Source organism: Rutilus rutilus (assembly GCF_951802725.1).
Source record: "Rutilus rutilus genome assembly, chromosome: 22".
In the NCBI taxonomy this organism is placed as follows: Eukaryota; Metazoa; Chordata; class Actinopteri; order Cypriniformes; family Leuciscidae; genus Rutilus; species Rutilus rutilus.
This window is the reverse complement of record NC_140227.1, coordinates 12,950,306-12,976,701: the sequence shown is the minus strand read 5'-3', so window position 1 is coordinate 12,976,701 and position 26,396 is coordinate 12,950,306. Positions and strand designations below refer to the sequence as shown.

The 26,396-nt window shown below is 36.5% G+C and overlaps 1 protein-coding gene across 1 annotated transcript in view; it reads left to right on the top strand.

Moving 5' to 3' along the window:
- Nucleotides 1–22,902, top strand: part of wdr18 (WD repeat domain 18) — a 106,335-nt gene extending 83,433 nt beyond the window's left edge. Inside the window, exons 8-10 of the mRNA XM_084394513.1 lie at nt 10,394–10,560; nt 16,092–16,160; nt 22,334–22,902. Coding sequence (XP_084250639.1) covers nt 10,394–10,560; nt 16,092–16,160; nt 22,334–22,462 — 365 coding nt within the window. The 3' untranslated portion in view covers nt 22,463–22,902. The remainder of the gene's footprint in view (nt 1–10,393; nt 10,561–16,091; nt 16,161–22,333) is intronic.
- The last annotated feature ends 3,494 nt before the right edge of the window (nt 22,903–26,396 follow it).

The following is a 26,396-nucleotide window of genomic DNA, read 5'->3' as shown; positions in this document are numbered from 1 at the left end:
TCAACCCGTGTGCCGCTGCACGTTACAGTACAAATGTGCGCATCTACCACAAACGCAGGACATCAGTTCTGACTGGATCGCTTCCCAAATCGTCACTATCTAAGATGTCTAACAAAAACTAGTTTTGAATGACAAAAACTATGACGAAAATGTCAATAGATTTTCGTCATAGTTTTTGTCATTCAAAACTAGTTTTTATTTAGTTATCGTCTCGTTTTTTTCTGTGAAAATAAGCCATGTGATAGATGTACCGCGAAACAAGTCTCCGGGTGAGTAGCCGGCCAGTGATAGTAACTATAGTAACAGCATGAGAAGACGCGCTCCGTAGTCAGCGCTTGGTCAGTTAGTTTTGACATTTTCTAAGTAAGATTACCCTAATAGTAATAAATGAACACACATACAAAAATGTCTTTCGTCCTGTAGGCGTCCTGGAGAATATTTCTGTTCGTCCTAAACACATTTTCTGTCGTCCCCAGGACGATAGGACGCCGTTAGTCTCGAGCCCTGCGTTCCACAAAGCCATACCTGGACACTTCATGCGTTTTCTGTGATTGGATAGCTGTTCCTGAAAAGACCAGGTGTAAATACCCTCTGAAGTGCTTTCAAGACGGATTTAAATCCAATCACTCAAACCACTTTTTGAAGCCACATATGTAAATTTTACTCCTTCCAAAATAGTTGAAAAAGAAATGCGTCAGAGCATGTTACAGTATACCGGCTCCTGGTAGCCATATATGACAGCTTTACTGCAAGATGCAATGCCACAGATATGGCCCTCCGCAGATGAGTAGCCGAGTACCTCTTCATCAAGCATCAAACTGCCGCAAATGAAACATTTCAGCATTGCACACTGAACTTAACACACAATCATCTTCATTACCAGTGCTGATGCTGCTCTCTCTCCTATTGCAGTCTAAATATATAATATTTGGTTGACATGAATTTGCTTGTAGCGCGGGAATTGAAAATTATATTCGTTTTGCGGAGACACATTTGTGTGGCCAGGTGTAAATAGAACAGATTTAACAAATCGGATATCAATCCGATCAGTAAAAAGGCATGAAGTGACCAGGTGTAAACAGGCCCATAGGTTTGGAACAACATGAGGGTGAGTAAATCATGACAAAATTTTCTCACCCTCCGTACAGTTTAGCTCTGACTGCTTTGATGTCTCTCTCTTGATGTGGTTTGGGATTGGTAAAATGTGCTTTAAAAAAAAAAAATTATAATCAGAATATCGACTTGCTTAATAATTATGCACGCAGCCACGCACCGTATATGCGGTGGTCAAATAAAATGATTCTGATTTAAAAAAAAAGCAAGCAAACTGGAATTGTGCCAAAGTATGATGTGAGGAGTTCCCTCACCGTTTCCATGTGTTGAGTGCTGTGAATCAACCCGCAGGCATCCTAAATTTTACTACAGGTCTTAAACCCTTCATTAACATTCATGTTATGCCTCCCGCATACTCTACCACAAAATAATGTATCAGCCAGGCTCACCCTGTGCTTGGTTAAAAAAGGTCTTCTCCATGTATGTTATCTTTAAGCCTTTTATCCAGAGGAGTGATATTAAACCTAATTCAGCATGACACGGTGTTGGATGCACCAAACAATCTTTTTCATCTTTAGTATTGTTTTTTTTATAAATATTAATCCAATGTTAATTGAACCTGCCAGCAAAATCTCTAGCTGAAAATCGTTCATTTAATCTTTAGATCATGACTTTCTCTCTCACACACATTTGATTGTACTCCTGTTCAGTGCATTAATGTGCCAAACACACACATACTGTAATCTTTCTTCCATTGTGTGTGCGATTAAACCCGTGTTTGCTTTTATTTTTTGTAATAAGTACATTTTATTTTTACCTTGGTTTTTGCATTTTTTTTGTACAGAAAAGCTTTTTGGAGGTCATCACATTTTCCCCTTCTGATTACTCAACCACACAAGAGATGCAAACGGGGAAGTGAACTAAATATAAATCAAAGTCTCGAACAAATGAATAATTAAAATTTGAAGGGAATCAATCATTTCCCAAATCCCATCTGAACAAAATATTCTTGTGTGTTTCTGCTAGTCTGAAAAACCAAACAATCATGGAGCTTCACTATATTCCAGTACGTTCAAAATACGCCAAACTTTTTCACAGGGGTCTTTCAAAGGGGATTTACTTGATATCAAATGTTTGTCATCATTAAATTTGAGATGGCCGCTATCATTACATCAAACTCACAGCATATTATGTGCATCTTCTTTGGAATTTCTGTCAACTAGTAAAATTCATTGCATTCATTTGTTATGTACTTGCTAGCAGACTGACATGGAATTTGCACCCACAGATTTTCCATCCAGTTTGAATTCCATTATTCATAGTAATCATATCATTTGTGTCTAGTTCTTATTAGATAATATAATCTGTAGTGACAAAACATCTATATCTAGGTTATAAATAGATAAATCTACACACACTCTCTCTCGAAATTATACATGATTATATATGTATGCTGTACTGAAATATTTTTTTAAATACATTTGTGTGTGTATGTATGTATGTATGTGTATATGTATGTGTATACACACACACATACACACACAAATGTATTATTTAAAAAAAAAAAAATATATATATATATAAATATATATTATATATAATATATATATGTGTGTGTGTGTGTGTATATGTGTGTGTATATATATATATATATATATATATATATATATATATATATATATATATATATATAATATATGTATGTATGTGTGTGTGTGTATGTGTATATATATATATATATATATATATATGTATATATAATGTATATGTGTGTGTATATAATGTATGTGTGTGTATATATATATATATATATATATATATATATGTGTGTGTGTGTATGTGTATGTATATATGTGTATATATATATATATATATACATACACACAGACACATATATACACATACATATACATACATACATATATATATATATATATATATTATATACTGGTTGGTAAGTTTCTTTTATAGATATCAAATTATTATTGTCAGCATAGGACTCTCGATTTAGTTGTATTTTGATTTTGGCTCCCAGCGATTATGAAAACAACATAATCGAGGTAAAACGATTATTGTGCCGCTGCCACATTCTGTCCAGCGCACTTTCCTTTCCTTCACAGCGGTGCACTTTCATTCCTCCCTAAGCCAAACTTAAAATCTAAATCTGCCGAATAAGTGAGTGATGTAAAATGCAGTCTACTGTTGCTAAACTGCAGACATGCTTACTATTAAACAGTGTTATTAAAAGACGCTGTTCCCTAGGCGGCCTCCTGTGCGACTCGAGATGGCGCAGAACGCGCACAAGCAAAGTATACTGTGGGCTTCAGAGATGCGCCTAAACATTCAAATGGCCTACATACAAATATGTCGAAATGCCGTTTTGGTAAGTATCCTTGTAAACACAGTCGGTTATGTCTTAAGTAAATGTAAACACTGAGAAAGAGCACGTGTGTAACAGTATATTGGGTCCGTGCGTTAGCTTTTAAAGTGACAGCAGCCTAATAAGCCTAATTTCCTAAAAGAGTTTGCAGATTTTCTCTCAGATCTATTGGTTAACGTCGATAAAGCATTAATTGTTGGAGATTTTAACATACACGTAGATAATTCAAATGATGCGTTAGGGGCTGCGTTTACAGATTTATTAAATTCCTTTGGGGTCAAGCAAAACGTCACTGGTCCCACTCATCGTCTTAATCACACACTCGATTTAATTATATCATATGGAACCGATCCAACCGATATAGATATCATTCCACAAAGTGATGATGTTACTGACCATTACATGGTAACTTGCATATTACTGTACGTACTGCTGTAATATGTCATGCTGCGCCGCGTTATCGACCAGGCAGAACAATCCTTCCATCCACCATAGATAATTTCTCAAATTGCTTATCTGATCTGTCTCAGCTGCTGCCTGAACCCAAACAAACAGATGAACTAGAATAACTAACTAGCACTATGAGCACCATTCTCTCTAGAACATTGGATATTGTTGCACCCATTAAATTAATAAAGGTCAGAGAAAAAAGTAAAGCACCATGGTACAACAATACTATGCATGTTCTAAAGAGAGAAACCCGTAATTTAGAGCGTAAATGGAAACTAATTTAGAGGTCTTTAGAATCGCGTGGAAAGACAGTATGTCACGTTATAAAAAGGCCCTAAAAGCGGCCAGGGCTGAGCACCTCCGCAAACTAATAGAAAACAACCAAAACAATCCAAGGTTTTTATTTAACACCGTGGCTAGACTAACAAATAAACAGATGTCACCTGAACAAAATATCCCGTTACAGTTTAGTAGTAATGATTTCATGAACTTCTTCACTGAGAAAATAGAAAGCATCAGAACCACAATTGTAAACGTTCAATCTTCAATCGCGCCTTATAATTCAGCCTCAATTAACACCCCGCAAGAACAATTACAGTGCTTTACAACTATAGAACAAAAAGAGTTAAATAAACTTATCACTTCATCTAAAACAACAACATGTTTATTAGATCCAATACCCACTAAACTACTGAAAGAAGTGTTACCTGTAGTGGAAGAGCCTCTCCTCAATATTATTAACTCGTCTTTATCTTTAGGTCATGTTCCAAGAACATTTAAATTGGCAGTTATAAATTATAGATCCATTTCAAATCTTCCATTTATGTCTAAAATATTAGAAAAAGTGGTGTCCGCTCAACTGGGCTCTTTCTTGCGAGAAAATGACATCTATGAAAAGTTTCAGTCAGGATTCAGACCGCATCATAGCACTGAAACTGCGCTTGTTAAAATCACAAATGATTTACTTTTAGCTTCTGACCAAGGCTGTATCTCAATATTAGTTTTACTTGATCTTAGTGCTGCGTTCGATACTATAGATCACACAATACTCTTAGATCGACTACAAAATTATACTGGTGTTCAAGGACAAGCATTAAGCTGGTTTAGATCATACTTATCTGACCGCTACCATTTTGTCTATTTAAATGGAGAAAAATCGATCATAACTCCAGTAAACTATGGAGTGCCTCAGGGATCTGTGTTAGGCCCTCTATTATTCTCAATATATATGCTGCCACTTGGAAATATTATAAGGAAACATGGAATTAGTTTCCATTGTTATGCTGATGACACTCAAATATATATTTCATCACGGCCGGATGAAAACGCTTAATTATCCAAATTGACAGAATGTGTTAAAGATATAAAAGATTGGATGACGTGTAATTTTCTTTTACTAAATCCAGACAAGACAGAGGTACTACTTATTGGTTCAAAAAACCGCCCACAAAACCTCTCACTCTACAACTTCAACATAGTAGGATGTCCTGTTACTTTATCCTCTACAGTAAAATACCTGGGTGTTATACTAGATTGCAACCTGTCTTTTGAAAATCATATTTCATATGTTACAAGAACAGCCTTTTTCCACCTTAGAAACATTGCTAAGCTACGTAATATGCTATCAGTTTCTGATGCAGAAAAGTTAGTTCATGCATTCATGACCTCGAGACTAGATTACTGTAATGCTTTATTAGCCGGTTGTCCTGCATCCTCAATAAACAAGCTACAGTTAGTCCAAAATGCAGCCGCTACAGTTCTTACTAGATCAAGAAAATATGATCATATAACACCGATTTTAACATCACTACATTGGTTACCTATAAAGTCCCGTATTAATTACAAGGTATTGCTACTGACTTATAAAGCCCTAAACGGCCTAGCTCCAGTCTATTTAACGGATCTTCTATCACCCTATAATCCAAGATCACTAAATTCAAGGCTTTTGGTCAAACCTAGGATTTCTAGGTCCACCAAAGGAGGGATAGCATTTTCACATTTAGCTCCAAAACTCTGGAATAGCCTTCCTGATACTGTTCATTGCTCAGACTCGCTCTCCCAGTTTAAAACCTAGATTAAAGACGCATCTCTTCAGCCAGGCATTCATATAATATTTTTAATCTTACAGTTAAATCCTGTCTCTAGTTCATAAACGCCAGAGGAGAACTGGCCTCCGACTGAGCCTGGGTTCTCCCAAGTTTTTTTTTTTCTCCATTAGGTCACCTGATGGAGTTTTTCGGTTCCTTGCCAGTGTTGCCTTTGGCTTGCTCAGTTGGGATATTTTGGGGATATTTAATTTTATCAATCAATAAATCAAACACCAAAAGATAAAATCACTCACTACTCTTGAATGAATAAACTGTAGTTGTAATAAGGATTAGTCTATATTAAATGAATAGAGCAGTGTTATTTTACATTTGATTACTTTATTCAGTTTCTGTTGCAGGCTAGGCCTATTACTTATCTGAATACCATTGTTATAGCCTACATCTTCCTGAAAAACCTAAAGCACTATTTATTATATCACACACCTATAATCGTGTTAAATAATCAGGACTTCAATATTGAGCTAAATAATCGTGATTTTGATTTTTGCCATAATCGAGAAGCCCTATGTCAGCATAACAATTTCAGTGTAGCATGCACTGTTTAACACATTATAACTTAAGTCAATCCATTCCACATAATATCCCCAAAAAAGTGCAGATTTCATCTGGGCCTAGTTACTGGAAACATTAGTTACACAAGCAAGATGTTGGTATTGTAGGCCTGAAAAGAGGGCTTATGTAAAACGTGAGCTCTGCATCCTCTCTGGTCCAGGTTGAATTGATGAAAAGACCCATATAATTTAATTGTATTTGAAGAGAAGCGGCTTGTTTCTCCCGCCAAATCCGCACTGCCGAGAGACCAGCGCGTCCTGCGGGAGTCTGCCGCTGCATCACTGCTTACCTGTTTTATCATAATTGTTTTGGCATCGTTCAGAAACAGGGATTAATGTATACACAGTTCACTGAGCCACTGCTTTGCAAAAAGCCTATTTATCACCGTCTTTTGCGGAAAGCACTGGGAGCTTTGGAAGCTCAGATTGTGAAAGTGCCTTTGTGTTAATTTGACTATCCTCAATAAATCAACAATTCTAAATCGAAAGGCTTGAGAGAAAATAGAAGGGACAAGTGACTTTTTTGAATGGCTTCAAAATAAAAATGAAGGCAGCCTGAAGTTGATCTCCATGTCGTTTTTGTTTTTATGCTTACAGCAGAACCCTGCTTTTAATTAGACCACATGGGCACACACTCATGCATTTTATTTCTTTAATTATTATCATATTTTTTTATTTTATTTTAATCTAATGATGTCTTGCAACTTTTGCCAGGGGAAATGAAAACCCCTTAACAAACAATTCCAGTCTGGCGAGATACTTCCCGTGTGGCCAGTTTTAACTTTTGATGTCATCAGCGTCTGGAATATCTCAGACCGAGTGAGTGATGGAGCTCATTTTTTAATTTTTCTATAAAACGCCAACACAGTTTATGAGTCTAATCTAATCTGCCAACAGACTGTTCTGTGTGATAGATCTTCTCACTCTGTGTCTTTCTGTGAAATTATTCAATGATTAATCTTTAGAGAATATCAGGCTGACAGGACAAAATTGTGCTGTTGAAAACAGTTACTCCACAGCGTCTTTGAAGTGTGGATACTTACCTTAATTATGTTTGCTGGGGTTTCATCTGTTTCTGATGGAAAATCACTGGCATTTTCTGGGCTTCTATGGAAATGTCTGAGCTCTTGATGGTGCATGTCTGATCTTATGGTGGCATGATTCCGTTTTTTGATTCTTAATCATTTTAGACTGATATATTGGTCCACAATGTTGCCGACTTCAATGCAGCATTTAAATAAAGCATGTTTTGTAAACATCTTATTTTCCTTAAATTGGCTCCAAAAGGCCATATTGTAAATCTGGGATTCACAATCTAATGTAGACCTGTGAGTTCTGGAAGTAATTTTTGGGATTTGGCTCTAAAATGATTCTAATGCGTCTATTTTTGCATATTTATGTTTCATTTTTCAGTTCAACGTTTTACTCAAAAATGAATGTTAATAATATAATTTATAATGAAAAGATAGTTTTATATTTTATATATATATATATATATAATAATATAAAACTATAGCTCAGTTTTGAAGTCATGATTATTTAACACGATTATAGGTGGGTGATATAATAAATAGTGCTTTAGGTTTTTCAGGAAGATGTAGGCTATACCAATATTAATGTTTTAACTGTATTTTAGATCAAATAAATGCATCATTGGTTAACATAAGAGACTTCTTTCAAAAACAAAGAAGACCCCAATTTGTTTGGATAGTGTATTGAGAGCAATGCAAATCAAACTAGCTTTTAGGCTAACTGAAATAAAACCATGCCAATCTCTAGGTATGGTGAATGCTATGTGATGATGTGGGGCTATTTTAATTCCAAAGGCCAAGGGAACTTTATCAGGATGCATAGTATCCTGGATCCATGAAGTAACTGGCCTTTAAAAATAAAAATCTGCCTGCCTCTATGGGAATTTTAACATAGGGTTGTACTAACTTATGCACCATGTATTTTAAGGAAGAACATTTATTTATTTACGATACATTTTTCATTCACAAAGAAAATTGGTGTCCTTAAAGGTTGGATTTTTCCTAATTTTTTAAATTAAGGCATTAAGTTCAATTTCCAAAATATGATTTGTTATTCCTCTTTTTAGTCAACTTTAGCATGGGTGTATTAACTTATGCATTGCACTGTATATATATATATATATATATATATATATATATATATATATATATATATATATATATATATATATATAGTTGACATTTTTGATCAATTTAATGTGTGCTTGCTGAATAAATGGATTTATTTCCAATGTATTTTAAGAACTTTTGAACAGTAGCGTATCATTTTTGTTTAATTATATTTAAATATTTTATTTTTATTTGCTAATCAAACGAGTTAATATGTGACACTGGTGATATTTATTCATTTGTACTGAGGGTCATATGTTTTTGCTTCTATTGAAGCATTGATTCTATTTAGATCATTCTCAAATCATGCTGGAGAACATGATCATCTGGTTAACACTAGCTTTGGTTTGAATCCTTCAGTCTGCTTTTGAGGGATGTTTAGTACCCAAGCTAATGTAGTTCAGTTGAGTCTGCCACAGTTCTCACTGGTGCAGATGATTTGTGTTGAGCTCTTGTAAGGAGGACAGTTGACAGCAGATGCCAGAAGCCCAGTTGGATCTGGTTGTTGTTAATTAATCTCAGGTGAACCGCAGGAACACTGTTTCACTCCTGAGAGTGTGTAGACACTGCGTCAACTCGATAAAAACAAAAACAAACGTTCTCCTGCCACTGTGTCTTGTTCAGTATGAAAGAGGTTTCAGGCAGACAGATGGTTTCAGTGATTTGGTGCTAGTTTGTTCTACACTGACAGTAATGGGCAAATAAAAATGTCCGACATTGTAAGCGGGAGGTAAAGAGCTCTGTAGTGTTTCAGAGTACTGGAGTTGTAAAAGATTATCTGCCGGTTTTATCTCCTCAGTTTCCAATCCAAGTAGGGGGGGAGAACCGATGTGGAAAAACAACAACATGAAATTCATAATTTTGAGATTTTCTGGATTCAGATAGTCTGGATAGTTGACTTGTCGCCCAAAAAACACATACATATATGTATGTATGTATGTATGTATATATATATATCGAAGTTCTAACACTGGTAGGTGGAAATTTAAACCCTGTCAGACATCCCTCAAACTGTATGGGCAGATGATACGCAAACTACATTTCTCGGCTGGATAAAGCAAACCAGCGTATCGCTAGTGAAGTTTTGATGGATGAGGATTGCAATCAAGGTAAAGATGATTGCGGTGACGTACAGGAGACCTTGTCCTGTTCTGTCACTTGACTTGTTTAAAATGTAAATACGCTCTTTTCTGTTGCATTGTACACATACTATACACTGTGAATTCTGAAGTTTTAATGATGACAAAATGAACTTGAACAAGAGAAAAAACGGTCTATGCTTAATTTCATAAGTGTGCTAGGGTGTGATTTATCGCGATTAAATTTTTTTTAATATAAGATCATAAATAGCAGTTCACAGCAGCAAAAAAAAATTTGTAATGTGATAACGTTATTGTAATATATATGCAATATTAAAAAAATATATATTACTTTGGAAGTTTGTATATATTTAATTTTTTCATCAAAAATAATACATTTAGCCGCCTTTTACAACCTTTGATTGTGTGAACACATGTAAGAGATGCAGAGATATTTGTTTAGCTCTTTCACAACACTATGTTCTTGCATATTTCATTGTTTTCAGGGCTGACTGAGAAAATGCTTGGTGTTAAAATGGATCATTTTTATTTGAGAATTTCAGTATTCACAAACCTTTGGAAGTTTTCAGAGAGAACTGATATTTTTTTTTCCACCTTGTCTCCTCAACAGGTCCTGTGACCAATGCTGCTATCATACCAGCACCTGCCAACATGTTCCTTTCTGACAGTCGTCCAGCCGTCCCACTGCCACGGTTCAGTCGCCACCTGAACCCGTCCGAGCAGGGTGACGGGACGGGCACCGGAGGCATGTGTCTGAGACTGGGAGCCAACACACAGGTAACATCTGGGGATACATGTAATCAAAAAATAAGATTAGGTCCACTGAGACTATTTATGAGATGCCAGAATTGCTCATTTTAGAGCAATGTTATTACATTTACTTATCAATTTGGATTCAGTATGCAGCAACTTGTTCTACCCTCATAAATGCAAAAGGTCACTAGCAAAAGTTTACCCAGAGGACATTTACAAATAACAGTCTTAAAGACATTTTTATTTATATTCATTCCTATAGTATATAATATTTTTGTGTTCATTTTTTTACATATATCTACAGTATATTTTAATTGTTTAAAAGGGTTATTCTTTGTTTTGTTCTTTTTTATGCCAATAAAAATAAAAAAAGTTGACAAGTTTACTTAAATGCGCAAAGTAAATTCTGTGATAATCTGGTTTGAAATAATTAAGGTCTTTTTTTTTTCTTCACTAAATGAACACAAGCGAGATTTATAAATTATTTGCAGCAGTATTTACCTATATATTGTTTTCAGTCAAATCACTGAAGCAGTTTGAAAATGAACAAATTATTTATTTATTTATTTTTGCTGCTGAAGTTTAAATCAGATACCTCTATCTTAAAGTCGATATGGAATAAAAACGCACATTTTGTAAATGCCGGTTATTAATCTTATTGCAAATTATTCAGCCATGCGTATGTTTCATTTGTCAAAACCTCAAAATTCTGATGAAACGTGTGCCTAATGTATGCCAGACTTTTCCAATCATTTAGTCTGCTTAAACCCTGCTCCTTTCATACAATCGACTGCAAGTTCACATTTAGCCCTGACTTCATCCAATCAACAACCAATGAATCCAACTTAGTCCTTTTCTAGGGTTCTTTTCAAGAGGGTTCAATGCTAGCCTAATGACATACTCTTTAGAAGATCCACTTTAAATACATCTACGAAATGACTAAATGCGAATTCCAAAAAATGTAAATGGGCAACAAAAACATTGCTAATCAATCAAGAATATTCAGTGTTATCCGGCCCTACTTTCCACCATCCTCAAAAGTGTAAGTAAGTGGATGTTCTTTTTCTTTAGATCAGATGTTTTAGTTTCACTGACACTCATATACTGTAAGGTGTAACAGCTGCGTGTGGGTGAAATGATTGGGTCAAAGACGTTTAAAGCAAGTTGCACATATGGATTGGTCTCCTCACCACCAGCAGTTTTCAAACATGATGAATGTTTTCAGCTGTTAGCACCTGAATATAATTTCTCCCATGTCAAAATCAATTATAGACACATAAATGAAATGCTAATACAAAGTTTAAAATTTGCCCACCACCTGCTCTGTGACTCCAACCTTTGCGTTTTTTTTATCTTTCCTTCTTCCTGCATATCTGCTGTTTTCCTCTTCCTCCCCCTCCCCCTCAGCTTGTTTACCGAGCGGTTAATCTTACAGCCTCTGGGAGAGCACATCCTATCTGGAAAACACGCTTCTTTCACCTCTGCACAGCGAGAGGGAGCCTAAAACAAATGTTTTGATAAGTGCATTAATACTTCTACCACGACCCACAAATAACACGTTCCAACTGCTACCCAGAGGCTGCGCCCAACATCACACATTCGGTGTGACTGGCGTGCCACACAGCGTGTAAATTAAAGCTGCTCTGAGAAAATTAATTTCTCTTTCGGAATTGTTTCCGTTATTCACTTGGAAGGCGAAGCAACGACCCCGCTGTGTGGGGGGGCACGCTGCAAAACTTCTGAATTAAACCATGTGACCCTCTAAATAATCGTGACCTGTGGGGTGTGGGTGTCTAATAACAGCCTGGCTGGCTAAATTCTGATGGAGGTCAAGCAGATCAGTTGCCATCAGTTGAGCTTAGGTCTGCTCCGCTATGTGCTAATGGAGTTAAGCTTGAGGATCAATGGGTTATTATTACCCTTACCTTTTCATAAATATAGGAAATCTATTATTTGGACCTGAATTTGGCAGATCATGGTGGTGGGCTAAAGGCTGTTGTGTTGGGGGTTCTGCAGAGGTTGATCGCTTGGCTTTCATAGCGAATTCTGAGACTTTTGGTTGCACTTGAACTCAGTCGTAATTCACTACCTTTTGTGTGATTGGATGTTTCTTGGGCACTTTTGGCCCCTGGACATTTAGAAAACACACTTGTCACAATGACTCTTGATGAAAGTTTATTTAATTTGTCCACTAACAATGAACCACCACAGTGTCATTTCCACCTCATCTCAGATTATGTTTTGTGTTTAGTAGCATTCTGTGATGGAAATGTTGGTATTGGAAAATACATTTTGCACATATTTGCAATAACTGGTCGACTCAAGGGCAAGGCTGATTTCACATTTTATCCTATATGTACACACTGTATATACTATTACTAAAATAGTATATAATAGTACTAAAATAACTATTTTACACTTTTTAATAAAACTACAGCTTTGTTGGAAATGATGCAGTAAAATTAACCTTGATATTTCTTATAAAGATTTCTTTATTGATTAATCTTATTTTAACCACGTACATTAACTACTTTTTATTAAAAAAACAAATGCAGCTGGGATAATTTCCACCTCAACAAACAATTTACAAATACAAATTGTTTGTTGTGGTGTAAAGTATGCTACATTTGTCGGACCAAATTCATAATTTCCACACAATAAATATTGCAAAAGTTTATTTCACTCTTTAATTTATATTTTAATTCATGAAGGCATGGCAATTTTAAAGTGATCTACATACTGTATAACAAAATATGCTTTTTTCATTTTATTCTTTTTTTCCCTACACTGTTGTTTGCAAAAAAAGCTATATTGATATTTTTAATAAACATTTTTAGTGTAATTTACTTTTAATTGTCATAAACAACACGTTATCAATGTTGATCCTTTCAATTTAGTTCATCTTTAAAAGTTTAAGATCTTTTAATGTTTTTGAAAGTCTTTTATGCTCACCCAGGCCGCATTTATTTGATCAAAAATACAGTAAAATCAGTATATTTGTGAAAAAAATATTACAATATAAAATAACTATTTCCTATTTGAATATATTTTAAATTGTCATTTATTTTGCAGTTTAAAGGCTGCTATTACTCCAGTTTTCGGTCACATGATAATTTATTAGTCATGCTAATATGCTGATTTGATGCTCTAGAAACATTTCTTATTATTATTATTATCAATGTTAAAAATAGTTGTGCTGCTAATATTTTTGTGAAAACCATATTTTGTGCATTTTACAGTAGCATTTATTTGAAATTGAAATATTTTGTAAAATTGTAAATGCCTTTACTCTCACTTTTAATCAATTTAATGCATCCCTGCTGAATAAATGTGTGTGTATATATATATACAGTGAGGAAAATAAGTATTTGAACACCCTGCTATTTTTCAAGTTCTCCCACTTAGAAATCATGGAGGGGTCTGAAATTGTCATCGTAGGTGCATGTCCACTGTGAGAGACATAATCTAAAAAAAAAATCCAGAAATCACAATATATGATTTTTTAACTATTTATTTGTATGATACAGCTGCAAATAAGTATTTGAACACCTGTCTATCAGCTAGAATTCTGAACCTCAAAGACCTGTTAGTCTGCCTTTAAAATGTCCACCTCCACTCCATTTATTATCCTAAATTAGATGCACCTGTTTGAGGTCGTTAGCTGCATAAAGACACCTGTCCACCCCATACAATCAGAAAGAATCCAACTACTAACATGGCCAAGACCAAAGAGCTGTCCAAAGACACTAGAGACAAAATTGTACACCTCCACAAGGCTGGAAAGGGCTACGGGGAAATTGCCAAGCAGCTTGGTGAAAAAAGGTCCACTGTTGGAGCAATCATTAGAAAATGGAAGAAGCTAAACATGACTGTCAATCTCCCTCGGACTGGGGCTCCATGCAAGATCTCACCTCGTGGGGTCTCAATGATCCTAAGAAAGGTGAGAAATCAGCCCAGAACTACATGGGAGGAGCTGGTCAATGACCTGAAAAGAGCTGGGACCACCGTTTCCAAGGTTACTGTTGGTAATACACTAAGACGTCATGGTTTGAAATCATGCATGGCACGGAAGGTTCCCCTGCTGAAACTAGCACATGTCAAGGCCCGTCTTAAGTTTGCCAATGACCATTTGGATGATCCAGAGGAGTCATGGGAGAAAGTCATGTGGTCAGATGAGACCAAAATAGAACTTTTTGGTCATAATTCCACTAAATGTGTTTGGAGGAAGAAGAATGATGAGTACCATCCCAAGAACACCATCCCTACTGTGAAGCATGGGGGTGGTAGCATCATGCTTTGGGGGTGTTTTTTTGCACATGGGACAGGGCGACTGCTCTGTATTAAGGAGAGGATGACCGGGGCCATGTATAGTGAGATTTTGGGGAACAACCTCCTTCCCTCAGTTAGAGCATTGAAGATCTCTGGGTCTTCCAACATGACAATGACCCGAAGCACACAGCCAGGATAACCAAGGAGTGGCTCTGTAAGAAGCATATCAAGGTTCTGGCGTGGCCTAGCCAGTCTCCAGACCTAAACCCAATAGAGAATCTTTGGAGGGAGCTCAAACTCCGTGTTTCTCAGCGACAGCCCAGAAACCTGACTGATCTAGAGAAGATCTGTGTGGAGGAGTGGGCCAAAATCCCTCCTGCAGTGTGTGCAAACCTGGTGAAAAACTACAGGAAACGTTTGACCTCTGTAATTGCAAACAAAGGCTACTGTACCAAATATTAACATTGATTTTCTCAGGTGTTCAAATACTTATTTGCAGCTGTATCATACAAATAAATAGTTAAAAAATCATACATTGTGATTTCTGGATTTTTTTTTTTAGATTATGTCTCTCACAGTGGACATGCACCTACGATGACAATTTCAGACCCCTCCATGATTTCTAAGTGGGAGAACTTGCAAAATAGCAGGGTGTTCAAATACTTATTTTCCTCACTGTATATATATATCAGTATTGTAAACGATAAAAAAATCAACCTATCCTCCACATTGAGAAATGATGTACCATTACAATGTTATGAGTACAATATTTCAAATTTGTGAGCGTTGTGGGAATCCATTGAGAGCAGAATCAAAATACAGTGCTGGGCACCAGCACCAGCTTTACTCATCTTCCTGTGAAATCAGCAGACTCACTGTATCCATCGAGGCAGGAATAGTAAATTTCCGCAGACGTGCACTGATGGTCTGTAAATCAGCAGAGTTAGATGGCAGAATCTGGGAAGGGCTGTTAAAAAGAGATTGACCTTGCTAGGATTTTCATTGTCAGCCTTAATAATCTCGTTGGACCCTTGGAACAACGTCATGCTCTCCACAAACCCCCGGCCACTTACTCACTGTCAGCAGTGATCAGCCTTCTTGAGACAGCCATGATTAGACCTTGTTTGTAACGGACCCTCACATTTGGCACAGCCTCTTCAGGACACTTGCGTCATGGGAAATGCCTACACACAAATACCTTATTGGCACACTCAATCATTTTTGTAGCTTAACATACTATTGTGATGATGTTTAAAGTGTTTCGCTTTGTCTTTTCACTCTCTCAGGAGCCGGAGGGGACGTATTTGGAGAAAGCAGACGAGCTCTACTCTCTGATGTGTGCCGTCACAGACAAGGTAAGCAGGGAAGCGTACCATTCAGTCATTGCTGTGAGCTGAATTTAAGCAAGGCTTTCAAGGCGGAGACAGTTTATAGCCTGTCGGCTTTGATTCTTGTAATGATCCGCATGAAGAGAGAGGAGACGGAGCAGTGGTCACATGTAGTGTTGACTAGCGCTTGGCTTTGCAGAGTAATCAACCCATAATTGCCATTTTAAGATGGCTAATTATTTTGCCAATCCTGGGTAATTAATAGAACTTCCTTTTGATAATTTTGATAAAACATTGCTTAAATTAAATGTTTAGCAATTTATATTTGTTAATTTCATTTAGCTCCAATTTAATTAGCTTTAATAAGGGGTCTTTTTTTTTAAGGCAACCATCACTGTGGCTGAATCCGAAATCATCCCCTATACCCAGTGGTTAAAGTGGGATTTGGCAGGTGGGGGAACCCTCAAATTTTGTGTAGGTGCAACAGGGGAAAATGACTCACCACGGGACTACATATTGAGTATCGTGGCATAGCAATACTTTTCGGGACAAGAGTGTCACTGTGGCACCAAGTAGGCCTATCACACCACAATATGGAACACAACCTTTTTTTTCACAATATACGGACTCAAATGTGAGGTAGTTAGGGGGGTTGGGGGGCATGCTCCCCCGAGAAATTTTGGATTTCTTTTACCTACATATGTGAACCTTAGGGCTTTTGAAGGCCAAAAAAATTCATAAGGAATTATTTGTCAATACCTGCTCTCTCCTCTCCTCCCAATACCTATCTCTTGACTGATAGTCTTTTCATTTTCGTCTGTGTCAGCGAAGAGAGTAAACATAGGCTCAACTGATATTTATATGTTTTATGAATCATTTTCTGAGACAAGTTAATTTACTCAAGGCTACCAGGAAAGCTGTAGCCTAAGTCAGTGTTGCCAATAGGAACCTTCTACAAGCTTTGGAATTTGAAAACGTCTGTTTTTTACATGTTAAAAGTAATTTTAAATAATACAAATGATAGTCTACGTTTAACGCAGTTGGTGGAATTGGCAGACGTTCCCTGGCGCTGTGGAAACGCGTCAAAGCATTCTCAGGTATATAAAATATAATATAATAAATAATAAAAATATTATATAAATATATATTACAAGGGAAAACAAATGTCCGGCAAATATCGAACCTAAAACCAACTTTACCGCGCTCAACCACCGTGAGAGCATTTCACGCATTAGTAATCGCTGGCGTTCAGCGGGGAGGTGAGGCGTGAACCGGTATACATGCACTTAAATCAGACAGGAGAATCGTGACTGAACATTACATAACGTCGGGAAGCGTGTTTGTGAATGCGGGGCCAGGGGGTGATATTCAGTTTTGATTTGATGAATGATGATTATTATTGAATTTAATGAGAATGATTTGATTTGATTTGATTTGATTTTAATCTATTTATTTATTAATTTATCTGAGCTGCCGGAACGCAGTTCCGGCCCACTTTAACCCCTGCCTATACCCTCAAAAAGGGCGCTATTTGAGGGGACAGTCATATGTAGTGGTGTCCGAAACCATAGTGGTAAACAAAACGTTTAAAGTGGTTGTGGCAAATTTCACTTAAATGTATGTAAACAACTCTTAAACGGAATGAGATATTTCCACCAAACTTAGGCTCACATATGTATGGGTTCAATCTGAGGTCACAAGTTGGTGAGCGGGCCCAGATCATATACTGTAATGTAGAGTTGTCAAAAAGTACCGACTTCGGTAGCAAATCGGTACTGAAATTTAAAAAATTGTGAAACCGTTGAGCGGAATCGTAAACACGTGATTGGCCATTGTGTTCACGCGCTCATCGGATATGTCTGTGATTGGCTGCAATGATCAACGCATGGGAGCGTTTGAGAGCACACGAAAGTGTTTGAAAGTGTTTTAAAAAACGGCGCTCAAAGCGTCACATTTTTTACATTTCAGTACCGACTTGGTACCGTTGTTTTTTGACAACTCTACTGTAATGCCAGCCAAAGGATGCCAGAAAGTGAATAAACACATGCGGCTTTAATTGTGTTAAATATTTTGAATGTGTTCAACAGAAATCATTAACGTGCGATATCGCTCTATATCAGCACGACTGTGATTCGTCCGTAGGCAAAAACACCCGTGCTGATATAGAGCCATATCTCATGGCTACGAGTGTGATATTGCATTTATACAACAGTTCGACGGCACAAGTTTGTAAATAAATAAGAAACGACAACGGAGTGTCTTTAAAAACCCTCTTTTGTGCAGAACTACTTCCTTCTGCCACTGATTCAAATCTCAAGTTGACACTTTAATCGTTTAACAAGCCTCCGTTACTAATTCTAAAACGCCATTTTAGAGTTGCTTCATTGAAACGTATTCTTCAGGTCAATCTTATATTCATAATCACAAAAGCATTTTGAATGTCCGCTGAGGAAAGCGATATATTTAGTCTTTTTCCTTTTAACAATCTAGGGGATATATAAAATATAAATATAAAAGTCTTTTCTGATATCTAATGGTGTAATAATGTAGCTAACTTTCACTGAATTTGAAATCACAATCACTAACAGACCCTTCCCTATACCAAATATGGCATGTTATTTGCATAAAATAATATTTATTGAAAAATAATTAAATAAACAATATTAGCCATTATAAAAGTAGAAATTTGTACAATAGAAAATGAACAAGCAAACAGTTCAGTCAAAAATACAAAAGCAGCGCTAGTTAATAGTGCAGGATTTCAGTTAAAAAATAAAGTTATGAAACTTAACTTTGCCCTTAGCCAAATCGATTTGCTCTGGAACGAGTAATAGGTTAATAGATTAATGAGGCCAAAGATTGCCTGGTTGATATGCACAAAATTAATTATACCTTGTGTTTAAACACTATCTACATAAGAGCCAGTGGCCTATTCCCGAAGGACTAGCCAAGATAAAGCTTTTCTCTGCGGGTACATGAGCGCTGAACGGCTGCTGGTGGTCTGGAGCTTCAAATAGGTGCTATGTTTCTATATAAGTTGCTTATTTGAGGTCTAAATAACTACATTCTCGCTTAAAAAGAAAAAACTCTACATTCTGTGACACAATAACAACAGTCTTTGTAAAATGATGGTGTTTGCTCGTCCGCCGTGACACTCGCTTTGACTGAAATGCTGCAAAGCTGAGTGATACAAATGGTGAAACTGTTCCCGTGGTGATACTGGTAGAATATCACGTGGCTAGAAAAGGCTCTCAGCCAGTCAGAATCGAGAACCAGAACGAACTGTTGTTTATAATGTAAAATGAATGAATAATGACTTGAAATGAATTCATTATGTGAGAAGGAACTGCAGAGATTTAGGAATGGGTTGCATGCGTCAACAGTCAATTATACAAAATATTTGACCGCAGCATGCTGTGATTTACAGAGGCGATCGATTCAATACTATAATCTTTTATATAGAGCATCTCACTCACTTCCTTCTACAGGAAATGAGCCACTTGCACACCTCTGTCAGAGTCCGCTCTGATTTATACTGCTGATAGAGCAGCTCCACTGGGCCGCTCTTATTCGGGGGTTCGGGCTCTCTCCATGGGATGTTGAAAGTGTAGTCAAGAGCTATTTGAGAGCCAGCGGAGGAGAACACGATCAGACTGGGCTTGAAGCTGAACTGATTAACACATAAAGCCTAAGAGTTTATTTTTATTGATCTCAACACTCATAAAAAGGAAGCCTTTACAGTAGAGGCGGGATCTTTGGAACCTCATTCTACTGAAAATGCGGGACTGAATTGCTGTCTACTTGTTTTTTTTATGCACCCCCTTAATTAGAAGAGGGTGTCGTCACTTTCGACCTATTGAACGTCGGTTGTTTAGAGAATTAGTTATAGGGAGCTGCAAGCAAAGCACAGGCTGTGTTCCTCATAACTCTATCCAAATACATTATTTTAGGCTCTTTAAAATGTCAAAGTACAGTGAGTCCAGATGGTCCCCGCAGTCCCGTCCATCTGGAGGGACTGAGGGGTGTTTCGGGGTTTGTTGCCATTATCCGTCTATGAACACGTTCAGGTCACCATAGAGGTTGTTTCCTCATCCTCATGGATCTCCTGACGCTTTTAAACTGAGTCCGGCTCTGGCAGGACCATTAAGTGGATTAGTTTCACTCACTCAAAAGGGAGTTGGATCCCGCCGGCAAGCTCAGAGCCCGCTGTTTATTCAGGAGATGTATGTAAATAAATAAATAACTGGAGACCAAGAGTTTTTTTTTTTAACCTCCCACCAGCCCTCCCCCCACCCATTTAATCTGGGTGAAATGTGCATCGCTGTCACTCGGCGCTCGCCTGCACGGGGGAATCAAGCACAAAGTGAATGTCAATATTTTCTCCGCTAGATTAGGGATGTTCTAAAACGGGATTTGATGACCTCAGCGCAAATCTATGATGGAACTTGAATCCTAAACCCAGGTGCAGGGTTTTTATTCTTGACATGAAAAAAAGCTCACCACCTCATTTACACACAGTTCATCTTCTGGCTTGTATATGCTTGCGATTTAGCTCTTTTAGATTAAAGGAATGTTCCGGGTTCAATATAAGTTAAGCGCAATTGACATCTGCGGCATTTTGTCGATAACCACAAAAAAATGATTAGACTCTTCACCTAGATATTAAAAACAAACACAGATCGGTTTATAGTAATGCTCTCACAGTTGAAGAACTATTATATTATAAATTGTCTGCTTCTAACTTTTTATTATATATTTGCTGAATATGTTGTATGCATGTTGTGAAGTTGTGCCTGGAGTGAAAAAACTAATGTACAGTACATGTTCCACTTTTCAGTTGTATCATTTTTCATGATTCAATGAAACATATCAAATTCTGAAGACGTCATTTTCGGCCAAGTGGTCATACTAAGCTTGCACTTATTATTCCCAGCCTATAATTCAGTAATCACTAGGTAGACCTGCCACATAGTTATTTAGCTATATTATTAGATGTTATTTTGTGTGTGTGTGTGTGTGTGTGTGTAAATGGCCAGATGGAAGGAGCTGTCCTCTGCAACCAAGGAGACTAAAAGACTAAAAATGGTCAATTGGTTTTAGATATTGCTCATGTGCTGGATGTGAATGGTCATAATGTCCACATCATTATTTTGAAGCCCCGACAGACCAGACTGTGCTGTGGCTGGTCAAGGAACACTAGTCAGCATTTTGACAGGAGGATGAAAATCACCTGAATGTTGGGACCCACCTCAAACCAGCTTCTAAAGACCTGGATGAGACCTCCAATTTCATCTTGAACTTTAAACACAAAGAAAAGAAAAAGGCTGGACTGAGAGGTTGTGTACCAGTAAATAAGCCAATTTATTAGTTTTCTACTGCAAAGGAAAACAACTTGCATTTGCCATAGAACATGAGGGCTGGAGTGTGGAAGATTGGAGCCGTGTTCTGCAGTCCGATACGCAAGGGATTGTGTACATTCAGCCGGTTAATATCTAGGAATAAACCCGGACAGGGTGATTGGGACCCTGACGCGAAGCAGAGGGGTCTTGCATCACCCTGAAGGGGTTTATTCTGCCATAACAATCTGCTGGATTTATTATTCTGCTTATTACACAGCTACTTGCCACATAAGAAAATCATTGGCACAAAAATAATTGAAAATTTGGCACTTGAAATGGACCAATAATTGTGAATCCTGCTGAACACAATATGGAATATCTGTTTGGAGATCAAATGTGTATTTTCCAACATGATTATGATCCCAAACACACCGCACAATAATGAGTTGTGGTTATTGCAGTCACCAACACAACACAACACAACAAAATTGCCTAATTTTGCTCTAAAATTCTGCCCTAAAATGTTGCTTGAGTGATATTTTACAGTCAAACTTGCCTACACCCCACCGTGATAACATCAGTTTGTCTGCCGAGTGTGTTATTGGAGACATTTGTACAATAATATGTTTGTTTAAACCTATTCATTCTGAAGATTAGTGCCTTGCATACAAATGAATGTCCAACCCAACAGTCGCTAACAAAATAATCTATAAAAATCCTTCTTCTGTTATTGTGAACAGCTGGAAAGGTCATCTACAAGTCATGAAAAGTCAAAGTGTTGGAACTCTGTGTCTGTCAAAAAGATATGTCATGATAACTCTGTTTTTTTTCTCTCTCTCTCTCTCTCTGTGGTGCTGCCAGAGCATGTTTGGTGATGGGGAGAACACTAAGGTACGAGTGTCTGAACTAGAGGAGGAGATGAGGACCCTGAAGAAGATCAATAAAGATCTGTATGAGTTCTCCTCTCAGCTCCTGACCAAACCCAACTAGAAGAGCTTTCAGCTGCAGAGGTCCTCCAACAGAACAACCGCAACAGGATGGGAGAATGCATTTCAAAAACTCTTTGCAATGGACTGAAAAATGTTGAAACCGTTCTTTCCTGCCCTATTTTTATGTTCTAAGGGCAAAATTAGTTTTTCGCATCAATCTCAACACAAGCTCACGGACCGGAATTATATTTGTAGTGTGTTTGTTTGATGACATTTTTTGCATTATTGTAGGCCTATAAAAGAGTCTGAACTTGAAATGATTGCTTTTTATGTTATAAAAGATTTTGACCTGTACACTTTATTAAAAAATTTCAGTCAAAAAAAAAATCATTCACCCATATGACCCTTTTTCAGCTTCTTTGTTAGGTTTCTAAATACTGTCCATTCCGATCATCACTTAAGGCACAGATCTTAAAATAAAATAAAAGTCTGAATCTATGTAGAGGATTTTTTTTCTTATTTAATTTTAATAAAGACATTTAGGGAATTTCTTTAAAAATTCTGATGGTAAATTTCGATTTATTTATTAATTTCTTTAAGTGCTACTTTAGTTCTACCCCTTCGCAGTAAATTTGGAAACGATATACTCAGGTTTGGTGTGCTTTGTATAATACAAAAAAATCACACATTAATATCTAATTATAACTCATAACATTTCTCTTATTTTTAAAAGGGAATAATGTCAAAGCACAACAGGGTTGAACAGGGTTTTTATTATTATTTAGTTACTCAACTTTATGTGCTACTGTAGTTCAACCCTGTCACAGTAAGTTTGGAAAATATAAACACTGCAGTGTTTTGGTTTGCTTTGTAAAATATGAATTACACATTATATAATATCCAATAACATTTCTCTTATTATTAAAGGGGAAAATGTCAGAGCATAACAGGGTTGAACAAAGACAAATTAAGAATTTCCTAACAAATTGCACGTTTTTTTATATATTAATTGTTGTTCCTAATTGTTAAGTGCTACTATGGTCTACCCCATAATGGTAAATTTGAAAATTATATACTTTATATGAATTATATACTATAATTTGATGGATAACCGCAGTATCGCTCATTTTTGGTGTGCTTTGTAAAATGTAAATCCCACATTATATAAGGGAAAATGTCAGTATAACAGGACTGAACAAAGAGAAATGAAGAATATATTTTTTACAAAATGCATGAAGCATGTAAAAAAAAAAATATATATATATATATAATCAATTTTAATTTAATGGCGATGAATGGGAGCATACAAATTGTCCGATATATTTATTTTATTTTATATATATATATATATATATATATATATATATATATATATATTTCATTTATTTGTATTCTGATTATTATTATTATTTAGTAGTATTTTATCATTATTATTTTATTTGATTAGATCATTTTTTTATTATATTTTATTTTATTTACTTTTTCCTGCACCAAATAAATGTATGAAATGTGAACAATTTTAGTAGTATACTGTTAATTGTATCAGTATTAAGTAATGGAAGTACATACTATGAAGATTCCCATAGACTTCATCATCAGAAAACACAATCTGTGATATTTTTTATCGTCCCACCTGTTACCAAACATGGGTCATTCTCAGTTAAGTGTGCCCAGCTGTACATCCAGCAGCTGTCAGCAAGGTTATTGTCCTGTAATTTGAAGCTGACCAGATTAGCTGTGTACATACAGCCTCACACCATATACTTGCTTAAATGACGCTTTCCATCTCACTCCCGGCACGCGTGCCTCCCTTCTGCTTTGCAGTGCAATCTAAAACTTTATAAGCACCTTTCCCCTGCACAGCAGCTTATTTTCATTCCTTGTTACAGGAGAGTAAAGCTGCCCTCGCTGTGACCCTCACAGACGTCTCTCAGGATTTAACATTCTGGAAACATCCACAGAATCTTAAAGAGGAAACATTTTAAAATCTCAAATAAATGAATCAACCAGAAAAAAAGAATCATCAGTATTCCACTTGCATACTGTTGCCAATGCAGAGAATGCTTGATTTCTATCTAGTTAACTCGTTTAGACCATGTGATGCAGATAAGACCCATCTGAGTATCATCATCTTAGGATGGAGAGAGAGAGAGAGAGAGAGGGAATCACTGATAACAATTACAACTACCTCTCAGCACTTCCTCTTTGAAGATTGTTCTACTTCAGCTGTTCCTGCTCACAAGAGGGAGAAACAGTTCCTTACCCCCCCCCAACCCCCACACACACACTCCAATCATCGTGTGGAAACTCATTCCCTCACCTTGACAGAGTCATTCTGTACACCTCAGCTGTGGGAAGCGCTGTAAGCTAGCTGTTCGAGGCTGGGATCATGGAGGAACAGCTTCTTAAGAGCTTATTTTGTTTCACTGGCTGAAAAGGAAAGTTGTGATTTGAGAGTGAGACTTGAAACACCTGGTCCCACAGCTGTATGGGTGGGTGTTTTTTTTGACCTGTCTTGACTCTTAGAAACACACCTTTTCTTTGACCCTCTCCCAAGCTTTATTTGTCCGCTCACAATCTCCAAAATATATATCAGGAGAATTTTTTCAAAACATTTCTACCACATTAGTGTAATTTTCATCACATATCAAGTGATGCTCTTATAAACAATGCTGAAAACACTTGTGCAGCTTAATATTTTAGTTGAAAACATAATACATTTAATCAGGACTCTGATGAATAGTTCAAAAGTACAGAATTTTTGGAAAATTAATTTTTGGAAATTATGTCTTAACACTTTTGATCAATGTAATGCATTTAAATGCTTTACAAATGTGATATATCAGCTCTGGCCGAAAGAGAAAATTGACCCTTTATTCAAACAAATTTGTTTAAGATTTTGTAAGCATATTGCAGTGCTTGGAATCAGTTGTTTGATAAGGCCAAATTGTGGAGACATCATTTTTGCCAAGGCTGACATAGAAATTATGACATGCAAGAACCAACTAAATATGAATAACTGAATTATGTTGTAGTCAATGTATGCTTTTTCCATTGAGCTTTTTGTTTTTCTGTGTATTTGTACCAAGTTTAGTGTTTTGCTCTTTCTCGTGTTTGAAATATTAAAAATATCTAAAATATTGTCCTCATATTTTGATGGTTTAATCCAACTTGTAGGATCTATATATATAATTACAAATCTACTAAAATGTAAAAATAATTTTCAAGTGATATTTGCCTTGAATTTTTTTCACACATTATTTCTCATATTAAGCATGCACTTCACTGACCTCGTTGTCTCTTTGGAAACAAAGTATGGTGATTTTCAGTGGCAGCATATATCCTACAGTATGATATCCCACAATCCTTTGTATGTGGATCGGTTTGTTGTAAAAATTTAATTGGCATTTTATAGAGCAATTTAAAGCAGCATATTTGATCAATTTACTAAACTCCCTTTTTTCCTAGATCATCAGATGTGATTTTTTTCTGATAGCTTGAAAGGTCTTTTTCTATTAGAAAGTCTATTAAATGGATATTTCACCCAAAAATTAAAAGTCTGACATCAATTCCTATAACCCGCAATACTTTCTTATTCTGTGGAACACAAATTTAGAAAAATGTTGACCCCCATTCACTTGTTAGGTAAAAACGGTTGGAACATCCTTATTGTTGTCTTTGACGTGTCTGTTTTTAGTGCTTTATACATGGGCCGGTGATTATTGAACTTATTTGAAATTAAAAGAGCAGAATGGAAGGAAACTCAAAGTCTTGATTACAATATCGCTCAAACATTAAAGCAGTCAAATGTGTGTTGATTTCCGTGGCGCTCCATGCAGCTGCTATTTTGTCATCAGCGTTGCAGAATATAGCCTACTTAAAAGTCTCCACTGGTTTCTGCATGCTGACCAAATCAAATGTTTTCTGAATGTCCTATGCAAATATAGCCCTCGAATTTCAACATGTTCTCAAGAAGGATGTGAATAATTGAAATG